General features: G+C 39.4%; 1 protein-coding gene across 2 annotated transcripts in view; it reads right to left on the reverse strand.

Annotated features, from left to right (window-relative positions):
- LOC139747028 (uncharacterized) overlaps nt 1–16,633 on the reverse strand; it is a 585,752-nt gene that overhangs the window by 89,599 nt on the left and 479,520 nt on the right. For both annotated transcript variants that reach the window (XM_071658778.1, XM_071658771.1), the window contains 2 exons: nt 13,974–14,138; nt 6,793–6,890 (listed from right to left, as the gene is read on the reverse strand). In XM_071658778.1, coding sequence (XP_071514879.1) covers nt 6,793–6,890; nt 13,974–14,138 — 263 coding nt within the window. The remainder of the gene's footprint in view (nt 1–6,792; nt 6,891–13,973; nt 14,139–16,633) is intronic.

Raw genomic sequence — 16,633 nt, forward strand, 5'->3', positions numbered from 1 at the left:
CCTAACAAACCAGTCAACAACACTGTCACCCTCTTTTATGTAAGTTCAACTGAAATCCCATCTACTCCAGGTACTTTGCCACACTTCATCTTAGACAAGAATTTTGCCATCTCTCTTTTCAGCAAACATTTTGCCATGACACTCTCACTTTACATACCATCTCATTCTAAACATTCTCACATCTGCCATACTATCATCTAACACATTCAACAGTCATAAATATTCACTCAATTTTTTCTTGACCTCTTCTTTGCCTGTTACTACTATCCAATCTGCTCTCATCACTGATTCTCTCATTTGTCCCCTTTTTTCCTCCTCACTGTGTTCACTTCCTCACAAAATATTTTCTTGTCCTCCATGAAATTTACCTGCAAGCTCTCACTAATCTCTCATTTGCATTCTTTTACAGTCCCTGCACCTTCCTTTGGTGCACATTCCCTGGAGGTACATACATACACATACACCTCTCTCTTACTAATAATGAATTTCCTCATACCCCCTACTCACTGCCCTTTCTCATAAGCTTATATCTCACCAGCATACCACACACTTCACCTCAACATGTAAGCACTGCTTTCCCTCAATACTCTCCACTCCTTGCCCACTACCCTAGCTTCATTTATGCCAATCCTCACTCAATCTGGAATCCCTGCATACAAGCCTCGTTTTCAGGCATATTACTTTCACCACCTTCTTACCATCCACAATATTTTTTTCTTTTCCAAAAGCCACAACTAAGTTTCACTAACCTTCACTAAGAAATGATCCAAAATCCAAACAGCTGCTCATCTCAGCACATTTATGTCAAACACTTCTTTGCACTGTTGTCAGTTAGTATATAATGTAATGATGCTTATTGACCCCAACACTATTCACCCTTGAATTTTTGTGTATGCACTTTTTTATACCAGGTATTCCCAATCACTAGTCCATTTCAAGAACATAACAATTGTTCAAATGGATTTGTATGTAGCATTTATGGATCTGGAGAAGGCATATGATAGAGTTGATAGAGATGCTCTGTGGAAGGTATTAAGAATATATGGTGTGGGAGGCAAGTTGTTAGAAGCAGTGAAAAGTTTTTATCGAGGATGTAAGGCATGTGTACGTGTAGGAAGAGAGGAAAGTGATTGGTTCTCAGTGAATGTAGGTTTGCGGCAGGGGTGTGTGATGTCTCCATGCTTGTTTAATTTGTTTATGGATGGGGTTGTTAGGGAGGTGAATGCAAGAGTTTTGGAAAGAGGGGTAAGTATGAAGTCTGTTGTGGATGAGAGAGCTTGGGAAGTGAGTCAGTTGTTGTTCGCTGATGATACAGTGCTGGTGGCTGATTCATGTGAGAAACTGCAGAAGCTGGTGACTGAGTTTGGTAAAGTGTGTGAAAGAAGAAAGTTAAGAGTGAATGTGAATAAGAGCAAGGTTATTAGGTACAGTAGGGTTGAGGGTCAAGTCAATTGGGAGGTAAGTTTGAATGGAGAAAAACTGGAGGAAGTAAAGTGTTTTAGATATCTGGGAGTGGATCTGGCAGCGGATGGAACAATGGAAGCGGAAGTGAATCATAGGGTGGGGGAGGGGGCAAAAATCCTGGGAGCATTGAAGAATGTGTGGAAGTCGAGAACATTATCTCGGAAAGCAAAAATGGGTATGTTTGAAGGAATAGTGGTTCCAACAATGTTGTATGGTTGCGAGGCGTGGGCTATGGATAGAGTTGTGCGCAGGAGGGTGGATGTGCTGGAAATGAGATGTTTGAGGACAATGTGTGGTGTGAGGTGGTTTGATCGAGTAAGTAACATAAGGGTAAGAGAGATGTGTGGAAATAAAAAGAGCATGGTTGAGAGAGCAGAAAAGGGTGTTTTGAAATGGTTTGGGCACATGGAGAGAATGAGTGAGGAAAGATTGACCAAGAGGATATATGTGTCGGAGGTGGAGGGAACGAGAAGTGGGAGACCAAACTGAAGGTGGAAAGATGGAGTGAAAAAGATTTTGATTGATCGGGGCCTGAACATGCAGGAGGGTGAAAGGAGGGCAAGGAATAGAGTGAATTGGATCGATGTGGTATACCGGGGTTGACATGCTGTCAGTGGATTGAATCAGGGCATGTGAAGCGTCTGGGGTAAACCATGGAAAGTTGTGTGGGGCCTGAATGTGGAAAGGGAGCTGTGGTTTCGGGCATTATTGCATGACAGCTGGAGACTGAGTGTGAACGAATGGGGCCTTTGTTATCTTTTCCTAGCGCTACCTCGCACACATGAGGGGGAGGGGGATGGTATTCCAAGTGTGGCGAGGTGGCGATGGGAATGAATAAAGGCAGGCAGTGTGAATTGTGTGCATGGGTATATATGTATGTGTCTGTGTGTGTATATATATGTGTACATTTAGATGTATGGGTGTGTAGGTTTGCGTGTGTGGACGTGTGTGTATATACATGTGTATGGGGGTGGGTTGGGCCATTTCTTTCTTCTGTTTCCTTGCGCTACCTCGCAAATGCGGGAGACAGCGACAAAGCAAAATAAAAAAATAAAAGTATAACAACTGTTCAGCATTTTCATTTATATTAGGTACTCTATCCCCTAATATACCCTCAACTAACATATCATCACTCTTGCATTCATATTTCCCATCACTTGACTAAATTCCTAGCATCAAAATTACTGAAGTGCTTGCACAGCTCCTCCCAAAATATTTGATGCAAGCAAGGTCACAAAATAAGTCATTAAGGAAGAAGATAGGGCTTGAAGATTAAAGAGGGTTGTGAAAAAAAATGACAATGGTAGATGCAAATACGAGAGTGAGTAATGTGATAGTTGAAGGTTTAACTGGGGGTCATGGAGTATTCAGTAGGGTGAATAGGAATGGTGCTGAGCTGATTCATTTATAAGCTGAAACAGAACTGGTGACTGAGAATACTTGGTTTTAAAAAGTGACATATAAGGTTGAGTAAGAAAGGTTATATGACATAAGGGCATTTCTGGTGTGCATACTAAGTGATAGGTGTGTAAAGGTATGACTTTTGGATGTAAATGTGTTGAGAGGAGCAGCTGGTGAGATGTCTGATCATTACTTGGTGGAGGCAAGGGTGAAGATTTCTTTAGGTTTCAGAAGAGAGGAACTATTGTGATTGAGAAGAATGGGGCGAAAGTAAGAGAGCTTAGGAAACAGACATGTGAAAAAATATCAGAAAAGATTGAGTGTTCAATGACTAAAGAAGAGAGTGAATGAAGCTAGGGGAAGGGGTGAGGAAAGGGAGGTATTCAGAGAAGCAAAACTGGCATGTGTGAAAGAAGTGTATGGCATGAAGAGGGAGGAAGGTGGATGGGTAAGAAAAGACAGTGATTAGTGGGATGAAGTACAGTTGCTAGTGAAAGAGAAGTGCATGAGCTGTACGTACAGGGAACAAGTGCAAATGATTGAGAGATGTACAAGAGAAAGTAGCATGAAGTCAAGAGGAAGGTGCAAGGGTTGAAAAAAAAATGGGCAAATGAGAACTATGCATAAATCATACAGCTTTGGTCAAGGAAAATAGCATAAGGGTTGAAATATATACAAGAGAGTGTTTAGTACTTACATTTACTGACTCCATCATGCCTGATGCTGATAACATTAAATCTGTAAATCTAACTATATGGCTGTATACTGCTAACAACTTCCTATCTACACTATCTTTTCTAAATTATCTGGTCTCTGTATATATTCTCCACTTAACCCTTAAACTGCACATATGATACCAATGAACACTCAAGAGTGAAAATAATAAAGAAAATAAAAAAGGAAATCCCCTTTCAGAATATTTCTGTATCATATCTCTCTAAAGAAAACACCCAAAAAATGTAGTATTCTTCCCTGTATATTTGTGTAGGGGGTGTTGAGTTGACAGGAGAGACATGGCTGAATATATGCATGTTCCTTATTTAAGAATGTACATATACAATGACTTTTTTTATGTAATTTCTCTCTTCATGTACCTGACCACACTGTACACTTAATGTTTTTTCTCATCCACAATTTTATGCATCTCACATTAATCCTTTACAATTTTCTTTTTACATATGTATATATCTATATATAGGGAGGTGATACCAAGTAGTGGTGATGTGAGAAGGAGATGGAGTGAGTATTTTGAAGGTTTGTTGAATGTGTTTATGATAGAGTGGCAGATATAGGGTGTTTTGGTTGAGGTGGTGTGCAAAGTGAGAGGGTTAGGGAAAATGATTTGGTAAACAGAGAAGAGGTAGTAAAAGCTTTGCAGAAGATGAAAGCCGGCAAGGCAGCAGGTTTGGATGGTACTGCAGTGGAATTTATTAAAAAAGGGGGTGACTTTATTGTTGACTGGTTGGTAAGGTTATTTAATGTATGTATGACTCATGGTGACGTGACTGAGGATTGGCGGAATGCGTGCATAGTGCCATTGTACAAAGGCAAAGGGGATAAGAGTGAGTGCTCAAATTATAGAGGTATAAGTTTGTTGAGTATTCCTGGTAAATTATATGGGAGGGTATTGATTGAGTAGGTGAAGGCATGTACAGAGCATCAGATTGGGGAAGAGCAGTGTGGTTTCAGAAGTGGTAGAGGATGTGTGGATCAGGTGTTTGCTTTGAAGAATATATGTGAGAAATACTTAGAAAAGCAAATAGATTTGTATGTAGCATTTATGGATCTGGAGAAGGCATATGATAGAGTTGATAGAGATGCTCTGTGGAAGGTATTAAGAATATATGGTGTGGGAGGCAAGTTGTTAGAAGCAGTGAAAAGTTTTTATCGAGGATGTAAGGCATGTGTACGTGTAGGAAGAGAGGAAAGTGATTGGTTCTCAGTGAATGTAGGTTTGTGGCAGGGGTATGTGATGTCTCCAAGGATGTTTAATTTGTTTATGGATGGGGTTGTTAGGGAGGTGAATGCAAGAGTTTTGGAAAGAGGGGCAAGTATGAAGTCTGTTGTAAATGAGAGAGCTTGGGAAGTGAGTCAGTTGTTGTTCGCTGACGATACAGCGCTGGTGGCTGATTCATGTGAGAAACTGCAGAAGCTGGTGACTGAGTTTGGTAAAGTGTGTGAAAGAAGAAAGTTAAGAGTAAATGTGAATAAGAGCAAGGTTATTAGGTACAGTAGTGTTGAGGGTCAAGTCAACTGGGAGGTAAGTTTGAATGGAGAAAAACTGGAGGAAGTAAAGTGTTTTAGATATATGGGAGTGGATCTGGCAGCGGATGGAACCATGGAAGCAGAAGTGAATCATAGGGTGGGGGAGGGGGTGAAAATCCTGGGAGCCTTGAAGAATGTGTGGAAGTCGAGAACATTATCTCGGAAAGCAAAAATGGGTATGTTTGAAGGAATAGTGGTTCCAACAATGTTGTATGGTTGCGAGGCGTGGGCTATGGATAGAGTTTTGCGCAGGAGGGTGGATGTGCTGGAAATGAGATGTTTGAGGACAATGTGTGGTGTGAGGTGGTTTGATCGAGTAAGTAGTGTAAGGGTACGAGAGATGTGTGGAAATAAAAAGAGCGTGGTTGAGAGCAGAAGAGGGTGTTTTGAAATGGTTTGGGCACAAGGAGAGAATGAGTGAGGAAAGATTGACCAATGGGATATATGTGTCGGAGGTGGAGGGAACAAGAAGTGGGAGACCAAATTGGAGGTGGAAAGATGGAGTGAAAAAGATTTTGAGTGATCGGGGCCTGAACATGCAGGAGGGTGAAAGGAGGGCAAGGAATAGAGTGAATTGGATCGATGTGGTATACCGAGGTTGACGTGCTGTCAGTGGATTGAATCAAGGCATGTGAAGCGTCTGGGGTAAACCATGGAAAGTTGTGTGGGGCCTGGATGTGGAAAGGGAGCTGTGGTTTTGAGCATTATTGCATGACAGCTAGAGACTGAGTGTGAACGAATGGGGCCTTTGTTGTCTTTTCCTAGCGCTACCTCGCACACATGAGGGGGGAGGGGGATGGTATTCCATGTGTGGCGAGGTGGTGATGGGAATGAATAAAGGCAGACAGTTTGAATTGTGTGCATGGGTATATATGTATGTGTTTGTGTGTGTATATATATGTGTACATTGAGATGTATAGGTATGTATATTTGCGTGTGTGGACATGTATGTATATACATGTGTATGGGGGTGGGTTGGGCCATTTCTTTCGTCTGTTTCCTTGCGCTACCTCACAAACATGGGAGACAGCGACAAAGCAAAATAAATTAAAAAAATAATATATCCATTGTTTTCATATTTACATATCATTTACACACTGAACTTTTTTACATGAATGAACAAAAAATTAACCTTACATTCATCAAAATATAAACAGTGATACATCAAAAAGTGTTTCCATAATAAAGAAAAATAGTTGCCATATAATTACAGCTTCCCTTCTTAATATTGCAATTACGCTGACAATTTATGGGCGACTGTAACGTGTGATATTTTCCTAGCTGTGTTGTTAAATTGCTAAGGACATCTATGGGTAAGAGATGCAAACATACATCAGCTAGGAATTTAGTCCATGGCACAAATTTAAATCATCAATTGACAACAAAAGCAGTCAATTGTGTATCATCAAACTGATGAATACAGCAGTTTAACGGTTAAGAGAATATATGTTTTTCTATTTGCATATTTGCTCAGTGTGTCATTTCATCTAGTCTTTGGTCTTTGCCTGTGCAAACACCCCTTCATACCATCACAAAATATCTGTTTTAATGTAAGATTATATCAAGTTCACAGTAATTTAATTAACTTCCAATCCACTTATCCTAATTCCTAATTTCTAATGATGTATATTCTATTTCAGTTCTTTTAGCAAATATTCTTACAGTTTCCCAGAGAAGGCTTGAAGGGCTGACTTGAGTTCAGTTTCAACAGAAAACAGGAAACTCTGTGGCAAGTTAAGTGACTGTGCCTGGGTTTGGATCTGTAACACCAAACAAAAAACAATTATATAAAAAATTTATCAAAGATAATAAAAACAATAAAGTTGAGTATGAATGCAGTTAGTTTAGAAGGAAGCTACAAGGAGTTACAAGCCATGTAACGGCAGAAAACTCCATTAGAAATAATTATAATTATGGCATTTATTTTCTTTGTAGTTACCTATGTGTAAATATATGCAGTATCTGTACAGTATTAGAAAAGATTTCAACATTCATGGGGCCCAATATTATCTGTGATCATACAACTTTGAATTACTTTATTGCATATTTTCTCCATCAAGTTACTTTCCCTATCCATGTGCATATAAAAAAGCACTCATTTCACTCTTACAAAATGTCTCTAAACTATACAGTAGTAAAGGAAATATTCCCCCCCACCAAAGAAAAAGGCAGTACACTTTCCTCTAAATAGGTGTGGGAGAGTGCTGAGTGTGTGGTATGGGGACCTTGGATGGTAGAAGAGACCTTTCTTACTTATGAAAATGTTTTCTCTAAATGTAACTTTGTTTCACAAACACCTAAACACTTTACACACTTTATGTTTTTTTTACCAAGAATGATTTCACACATCCCATGCATATAATTTACATAATTTTCATAATTTTTGTGTTTTTGATATTCTGTCTGCAGTGTTTACATATCATTAACATAAAACATTATTAACATGAACAGATGAAAAATAACATTGTTTAAATATAAAATGATATTATATTGAAAATATTTCCAATACATGATTTGGATTGTATATTATTGTACTGTATATTGCACTGCATCTATGTACACTAAAAGTGAATGATGTGAATTTCACAGACCTCAATGTCATATATAACTTGTATCTCTAATAATGTTTTACTATTGTATAAGAATAGGGTAGTTTAAGGAGTGATGCACTGTGCATCTCCATATTTTCATTGTTTTTGGGCATCATGATTGATATGTAATAGGAGAAGGTTCCCATCATGTTCTGACATTTACAAGTGAAAGGAATGCTTGCATGATCTTTATATGACAATGGATGTCACCTAACAATAGGTATGTTTTGTGAGGGCTGTTGAGTATACTTTGATTCTGGTACATTATTTGAGTTTTACAATAGGTAAGTCTCATAGTGGCTGTGTTAGACAGTATTCATGGGTCATTCTTGAAACAACAGTTTATGATTTGATATCTTGACTTTCGAACATCAGTTACTGAATAGATATATGTACATGATGGTGGAGAGAACATTTTATATTTGTGTATATGTTTATTGAACAATGGGGCCTGAATATGCAGGATGGTGAATGGCCTGCATGGGATAGAATAAACTGGAACAATATGGTCTACTGGGGTTGATATGCTGTCAACTGACTGAATCTGATCATGTAAAGTGTCCACATTAAACCATAGAAAGGTCTCCAGGGCGTGGTTGTAGATAGGGAGCTGTGGTTTTGGTGCATTACACATGACAGCTAGAGAATGGATGTAAGTAGATGCACTATCAAGTCTGAAAAAAGTTTAATTCAGTATGATTCTAATTTTTGGTAATCAAAGGTGCAAAGACAGGAGCAGCCTTGTCACCTGCTGATATGTGACTATGTATTTCACCAGTAATCTACTGGAGATGGCATTATGTGACAAAGTAATGTGTACTAGTAATTGGTCACTGATTAATGTACATAACTTGTTAAATACTGATACTGTAATTCTATCTATCTATATCTCTGATTCCCATACCCCCTGGGAACTCACATCAAGGCAATGGATACAGAAAAAGTCTCCACTTATCCCTATCCTTATATGCCTCCTTCACATATACCATTCCACACATTCTTCTTCCATTTCTCTCCCTCCAGCACTCAGCCACTCTATTTACCCATGCCATAGGTGATTTTCCTCTCACACTATCTCCTTTAATTGTACTATCATACACTCTTCTTGTAAACTTGCCATCTTTATTTCTTTCTACATTCCCAAACCACCTCAAGAATTATGTTTCACCCATTCTACCACTCAACAATTCATTCCCTTTGCATTCCCTGCTATATCACATCTCTCAAAAAAACCCTCATTTCTTTCTTCATTCCTTCTAGTCATATCACATGCTCCTCTTAAATAGCATATTTCTACAGCATGAATTCTCAACTTCTGAGATTCATCCCATGTCTATGTCTTGGCTGCATAGGTCAGGGTCAGGAGGACTATGCTATCTCATAATCTTTTCATCACTTCCTTATTTGCACATCTATCCTTCATTATTCTAGTAAAGGACAATTATTCTTCTACCTTGCACTCCTCTTTCCCTTATCTCTCCCTCCATATCACCAGTAGCTCCAAAATACAGGTATTTATTTATTTATTATTTTGCTTTCTCGCTGTCTCCCGCGCCTGCAAGGTAGCACAAGGAAACAGACGAAAGAAATGGCCCTAACACCCCCCACACACATGCACACACACACACGTCCACACATGCAAACATACACACCCACACATCCCAACATACACACATACGTACACACACAGACACACACATATACACACATGCACACAATTCACACCGTCTGCCCCTACTCACCCCCATCGCCACCCCGCCACACACGGAACAACATCCCCCTCCCCCCTCATGTGCGCGAGGCAGCGCCAGGAAAAGACAACAAAGGCCCCATTCGCTCACACTCAGTCTCCAGCTGTCATGCAATAATGCCCGAAACCACAGCTCCCTTTCCACATCCAGGCCCCACACAACTTTCCATGGTTTATCTCAGATGCTTCACATGCCCTGATTCAATCCATTGACAGCACGTCAACCCCGGTATACCACATCGATCCAATTCACTCTATTCCTTGCCCGCCTTTCACCCTCCTGCATGTTCAGGCCCCATCACTCAAAATCTTTTTCACTCCATCTTTCCACCTCCAATTTGGTCTCCCACTTCTCTCGTTCCCTTCACCTCCGACACATATATCCTCTTGGTCAATCTTTCCTCACTCATTCTCTCCATGTGCCCAAACCATTTCAAAACACCCTCTTCTGCTCTCTCAACCACGCTCTTTTTATTTCCACACATCTCTCTTACCCTTTTATTACTTACTCAATCAAACCACCTCACACCACATATTGTCCTCAAACATCTCATTTCCAGCACATCCACCCTCCTGCGCAAAACTCTATCCATAGCCCACACCTCACAACCATACAACATTGTTGGAACCACTATTCCTTCAAACATACCCATTTTTGCTTTCCGAGATAATGTTCTCGACTTCCACACATTCTTCAAGGCTCCCAGGATTTTCACCCCCTCCCCCACCCTATGATTCACTTCCGCTTCCATGGTTCCATCTGCTGCCAGATCCACTCCCAGATATCTAAAACACTTTACTTCCTCCAGTTTTTCTCCATTCAAACTTACCTCCCAACTGACTTGACCCTCAACCCTACTGTACCTAATAACCTTGCTCTTATTCACATTCACTCTTAACTTTCTTCTTTCACACACTTTACCAAACTCAGTCACAAGCTTCTGCAGTTTCTCACATGAATCAGCCACCAGTGCTGTATCATCAGCGAACAACAACTGACTCACTTCCCAAGCTCTCTCATCCCCAACAGACTGCATACTTGCCCCTCTTTTCAAAGCTCTTGCATTCACCTCCCTAACAACCCCATCCATAAACAAACAAAATACAGGTACACCACTGAATTTCTGGCAACTGATGGTTCGGCACCTCCTTTAGCCCAGACAAAATTACGTGTGGGAACTTGAAATTACCGCCGCCACTGGACTAGTTTACTCGGTGGCCACAGATGACTTTTTGTGTAGGGAGCACTTATTACATTCTTTACACTGCACTTGTTGGTGTTGATACCGCAATTCTGTGAGATTCTTAGCTTATTTTGCTTAAATTTAACCCTGGCTATGGCTTCGAAGACATATGAGTGTCAGCCTTGGTGTCAAACATAAATACCAGTCCATATTGATCCAAGATAAAGTAGAACTTGAAAAAATGGACCGTGGTGTCTTGGTGCATAAGCTGTGTGACTGGATCATCAATGTTTATGATATAAAGAAGCAAAGGGAGAAAATATTGAAATTCTATGCAGTGATTCCAAGAAGCAAATGATGACTAGAAAAACTATGAAAGATGGTAAGAGTACTGAGCATGATCGAGTGACAGTGGAATGGTTCCGACAATGTTGGAGTGATGGAGTGGGCTTGTCAGGTAGCATGATAATGGACCAGGCTACGTTGTTCCATAAAGAACTTAAATTACAAAATGAGTGTGACTATAGTGAAGGATGGATTCAAAGATTCAAGAAGCGTCATGGAATTTCCATGAATAAAGTGTGTGGAAAAAAGTGGTCTGCAAACCACAAAGGAGCTGCTGAGTATGTGGGCAAATTTGCAAAACTCATAGATGATGAGCACTTAAGTCTGAGCAGGTGTATAATGTATTTCATTTACTTATTTAATTTACATTTAATATTTGTTTAATTTAAATTTCTGGCAGTCCATGGTATACTTTAGACACATGGGAGATGTATAATTAGTGGGTTAGAGGTGTGTTGATGAATTATTATTACATGACCATGGTTGGTCTGGCAAAATGATTAATCTGGCAAGGCTTTGGAACCAAGAGTGCCTGAAAATCAGTGGTGTACCTGTACTTATGTTCTCTCACCTCTTCTATTCTTTCTAACCCCATATCTATAACTCAGTTTAGTGCACTTTCTTTTTACTCTATTGGGTTTTGCAAAATATATACTTTCACTCTGTTGTCATTCAACCACCATCACTTTCCTTTTACTCATATTACCTGCAATCACCTACACTTATGTAAACACATCATAAAGCGCACTTACAAATTTCTGCAACTCCTCTTCTCCCTCGGCAAACAACACAGTATCATCCACAAACAGGCTCGTCACTAGCTGCCATACCTCACCACCACACTCCATCTCTGCATCCCTTTCCTTAGTTTTGCTTTCACCTCTCTTATTGCTTCATCTATATATGTGTTAAAAAGCTAAGGTGACATCAAACAGCCCTGACTTGCACCCACTCATATGTGAAAACTTTTGCTCAACTCTTCATCCACTCATATACAACCATTTGGTACTCTATAAAAGGCTTTCACACCATCCATTAGTTGTTCCTTCACTCCATATATCCTTAACACATCCCATTAAGCATACAGTGGTACTCTATAAAAGGCTTTCATACCATCCATCAGCTGTTCCTTTACTCTGTATATCCTTACCACATCCCATAAAGCATACAGTTTGCTACTTTTCACTAGATACTTTTTCAAAGTAATTTTCACCACTAAAGTCTGATCCATACATCCCCTACCTTTCCTAAAACCCCCTTGCTCCTCACCTATTCTGCATTCAGTCACTTCCATCACCCAGTTAATCAACAATCTTGCATTAAGTTTTCCTGGTATACTTAACAGACTTCTTCCCCTATAACTGATACATACATCCTGAGCACCTTTTTCTTTGAATAAAGGAGCAATAATAGCTTTTACCTAATCCTCAGGCACAATCTTCTGTTTCTATGGTAATTTATATATCAAATACATCCACTCTATCACACTAAGAGAGTTCAAGGCATGAGTTGCTATTTGATGTCTCTTTTACCTCAGAACCCTTTCACTACATTTCCATGTAGTGATTCTTTTTAATATTATGATGTAAAAGACTTATACAGGTACACCCCCGATTTTCCGGCACTCTTGGTTCCAAATCCTTGCCGGATTAACCATCTTCCTGGACCAACCATGGTCAAGTAATAATAATTCATCAACACACCTCTAACCCACTAATTATACTTCTCCCATATGTCTAAATATACCATGCACTGCTAGAAAATTGAATTAAACAAATATCAAATGTTTGAACACCCTAAGATAATAAGTCTGTCCTTTGATTGTCTGAATCCTGTGGGGTCTTCTTTGTCTTCTGTTGTTAGTGTTTTCCTAGGTGTGCATCACCAGAATAATGCAGTTACGTCTGCATTATACACCTACTCAGGACTGAGGTGCTCATCAGCTACAAGTTTCACAAATTCATCCACATACTCAGCAGCTCCTTCGTGGTTTGCAGACTGCTTTTCTCTGCACACTTTATTGATTGAAATTCCATAACACTTCTTGAATCTTTGAAGCCATCCTTCACTATAGTCATGCTCATATTGTAATTCAAGTTCTTTATGGAACAACTTAGCCTGATCCATTATCATGCTACCTGACAAGTCCACTCAATCACTCTGAACCTGTCAAAACCATTCCATCATCACTTGATCATGGTCAGTACTCGTATCATCTTTCACAGTTTTTCTAATCACCATTTGCTTCTTGGAATCACTGTCGGCATAGAATTTCAATATTTTCTCCCTTTGCTTCAATATATCATAAACAGTAGATGAACCAATACTGTAGATGTCTCACAGCTTACACACCAAAAGACCATGGTCCATTTTTTCAACAGTTCTACTTTATTATCTTGGATCGGTATGGACTGGTGTTTATGTTTTATGCCACGACTGAAACTCTCATATGTCTTAAAAGCCATAGCTAGGGTTAAATTTAAGCAAAATAAGCTAAGAATCTCACAGAATTGCAGGTAGCACCACCAACAAGTGCAGTGTAAAGAATGTAAATGAGCACGCCCTACACACAACGCCATCTGCAGCTGCCCAGTAAGCTAGTCTCGTGGCCATGGTAATTTCAAATTCCCTCACGTAATTCTGTCCAGACTAAAGGAGGTGCCGAACCATCAGTTGCCAGAAATTCGGTGGTGTACCTGTATTACTGAGAAGCAAAGTTTTGTTTGAGTCATTAGGCTTTCCATATCTGAATTTACCTGTTCTAACAAGTCCCAGCAGTTTAGGATCCATTCTTCCAATACAACTGAGTACAGATAAGATACGTATAGTTGTAATTCTACTGTGTGTCTACCAAAGCTACTATTTTTTATGTTGACCATCACAGAAAATTTAAATGCCTTGTACTAATATTTGTGAGGATAGCAATATTAATCCAAGATTAAGAAATGACCAGCATGACTAAGTAAAACTGACCTGAGCAATGAGCGTGTGGTGCAGTGAAGTAAGAAGGAGTGGAGACACAGAGCCCCCTGGCGTTAGTGTTCCACCTGCTTGGCTCTGCAGCATCTCTACACTTGCCCTCACCGCTGAGGACACTAGTGTCTCAAATGTCAGGAATTCAGTGTCATTGCTTAGTGGCTAGAATGATAAGAAAAAGATTGCTAATAATTCTAACACTGCAGAGATCCCTTTTCAAGGTCCTGAGAAAATCAAAATAGGTGTTACAACTAATAAATCAACATACAGTGTAAATATGCACATAAATTTTGCAAAACTCTGATAATCTTATAACATCAAAAAGGTACTTTTGTATATTTGTAAATCAAATAAAGTAATAATATTGAGCTTTTTCCCTAAATGCTACAGTTTGCATATATCTCTGTTAGATGAAGGATGATTAAGTTTGTCAACCCTGTTAAGATTGGTAAATATTGCTGAACAAGGTGTTATTATCTCAATTTTGTCTTTAAAAAATGCTGAGGTTAGTTACAATAAAATGGTCAGAAGAGCACAGATATCTGAATTAATGTATGTAGAAAAAAAATGAATGAAAATATCAGAACATGATATGGCTTTACAAATTGATAAGAATACAGACACAGATATGGCAGGACAGTAGATTAGAAAATTATTACCAAAACAGTTCATCTGAATGAACTCAACAGAAATGGATAACAGAAAAGAGTAAAGGTAAAAAGATAGAAAAAAATTGGATATCTACATATATAAGATGGATATCAGGATGCCATCATTGAATCAACAGAAATATGATAAATATTTGAACACGAAGATGTTTTAGGAGCTATCCTGTTGTACAGCATAAAAAGATATACAGGATGTAAAAAGAAAATAATGAGCATTGGTAACAGGGTAAGGAATGAAATGTGAGGAAGATGACAAATAGCAAAGATTATTAAATTAATCTGTGAAGCTAATATGTGTAAAATGTTATGGCAATGAGAACTTTGGTTAATTGGTGGGAGAATATATATTGTTTTTCTATGTTAGATGTGGTGGCATGGGCAACTGAATAAATGAATGCCTTAATCAAAGTCATTGCAGTACACTCATATATATATGTTAATGTGCTGAGAGGTGCAACTGGAGGGATGTCTGATCATTATCTCGTGGAGGCAAAGATGAAGATTTGTAGAGGTTTTCAGAAAAGAAGAGAGAAAGTTGGGGTGAAGAGAGTTTTGACAGTAAGTGAGCTTGGGAAGGAGACTTGTGTCGAGAAAGTACCAGGAGAAACTGAGTACAGAATGGAAAAAGGTGAGAACAAAGGACGTATGGGGAGTGGGGGAGGAATGGGATGTATTTAGGGAAAAAGTGATGACTTGCACAAAAGATGCTTGTGGCATGAGAAGCATGGGAGGTGGGCAGATTAGAAAGGGTAGTGAGTGGTGGGATGAAGAAGTAAGATTATTAGTGAAAGAGATAGGGAACTTATCGTGTTTCATTTTCCCCATGGACTCATAGGAATATACTCAATGACGCACTAAATTGTGATCCTTTCCAACATATATACACATGTACATATTCATACTTGGTGTCTTCGTCCATTCTCGTCGCCACCCTGCCACACACTTTTCTCATTCCACATGCATCTTTTGCGCATGCTATCACTCCTTCCCTAAATACATTCCATTCCTCCCCCATTCCCCTTACATCATTTCCTCTCACCTTTTGCTTTTCTGAACTCAATCTCTCCATGTACTTCTTCACACAGTCTCCTTTCCAAGCTCACTTACTCTCACCTCTCTCTTCTCCCCAACATTCTCTCTTCTTTTCTGAAAAACTCTACAAATCTTCACCTTCGCCTCCACAAGATAGTGATCAGAATCCCTCCAATTGCCCCCTTAGCACATCATCACCCAAAAGGCTCTTTTACACACCTATCAATTAACATGTAATCCAATAACGCCCTCTAGCCATCTCTCCTACTCACATGTGTATACTTATGTATATATCTCTCTTTTTAAATCAGGTATTCCCAATCACCAGTCCTTTTTAAGCACACAAATCCACAAGCTCTTCACTATTTCCATTTACAACACTAATTACCCCATGCACACCAATTATGCCCTCAACTGCCACACTACTCACCTTTGCATTTAAATCACTCATCACTATAACCCAGTCTTGTGCATCAAAGTTGCTTCCCCTTTACCCTTGAGCTTCGTTTCACTCAGGGCCAAAACATCCAGGTTCTTTTCCTCAAACATACTACCTACCTCTCCTATTTTCTCATCTTGGTTACATCCTCACACATTTAGACACCCCAATCTGAGCGTTTGAGGAGGATGAGTATTCCCCACATGATTCCTTCTTTTATTTCCCCTTTTAGAAATTTAAACACAAAGGGGGGGGGGGAGTTCCAGTCCCCTGCTCCCGCCCCCTTTAGTTGCCTTCTTCAACATGCGGGGTATACGTGGGAAGTATTCTTTCTCCCCTATCCCCGGGATTATTTCCCTTGTGGCAAGGTAGCAACAGGAATGTATGAAGGCAAGCAAGTAAGAATATGTATATGTGTATATATATGTACAATTCTTTGTATGCATATGTTGATAGATATATGTATGTATATGAGCGTGAGGGGGCATTCATGTATATATATTATTAGGGGATGACTG

This window comes from Panulirus ornatus, chromosome 5, assembly GCF_036320965.1.
Source record: "Panulirus ornatus isolate Po-2019 chromosome 5, ASM3632096v1, whole genome shotgun sequence".
Lineage (NCBI taxonomy): Eukaryota > Metazoa > Arthropoda > Malacostraca > Decapoda > Palinuridae > Panulirus > Panulirus ornatus.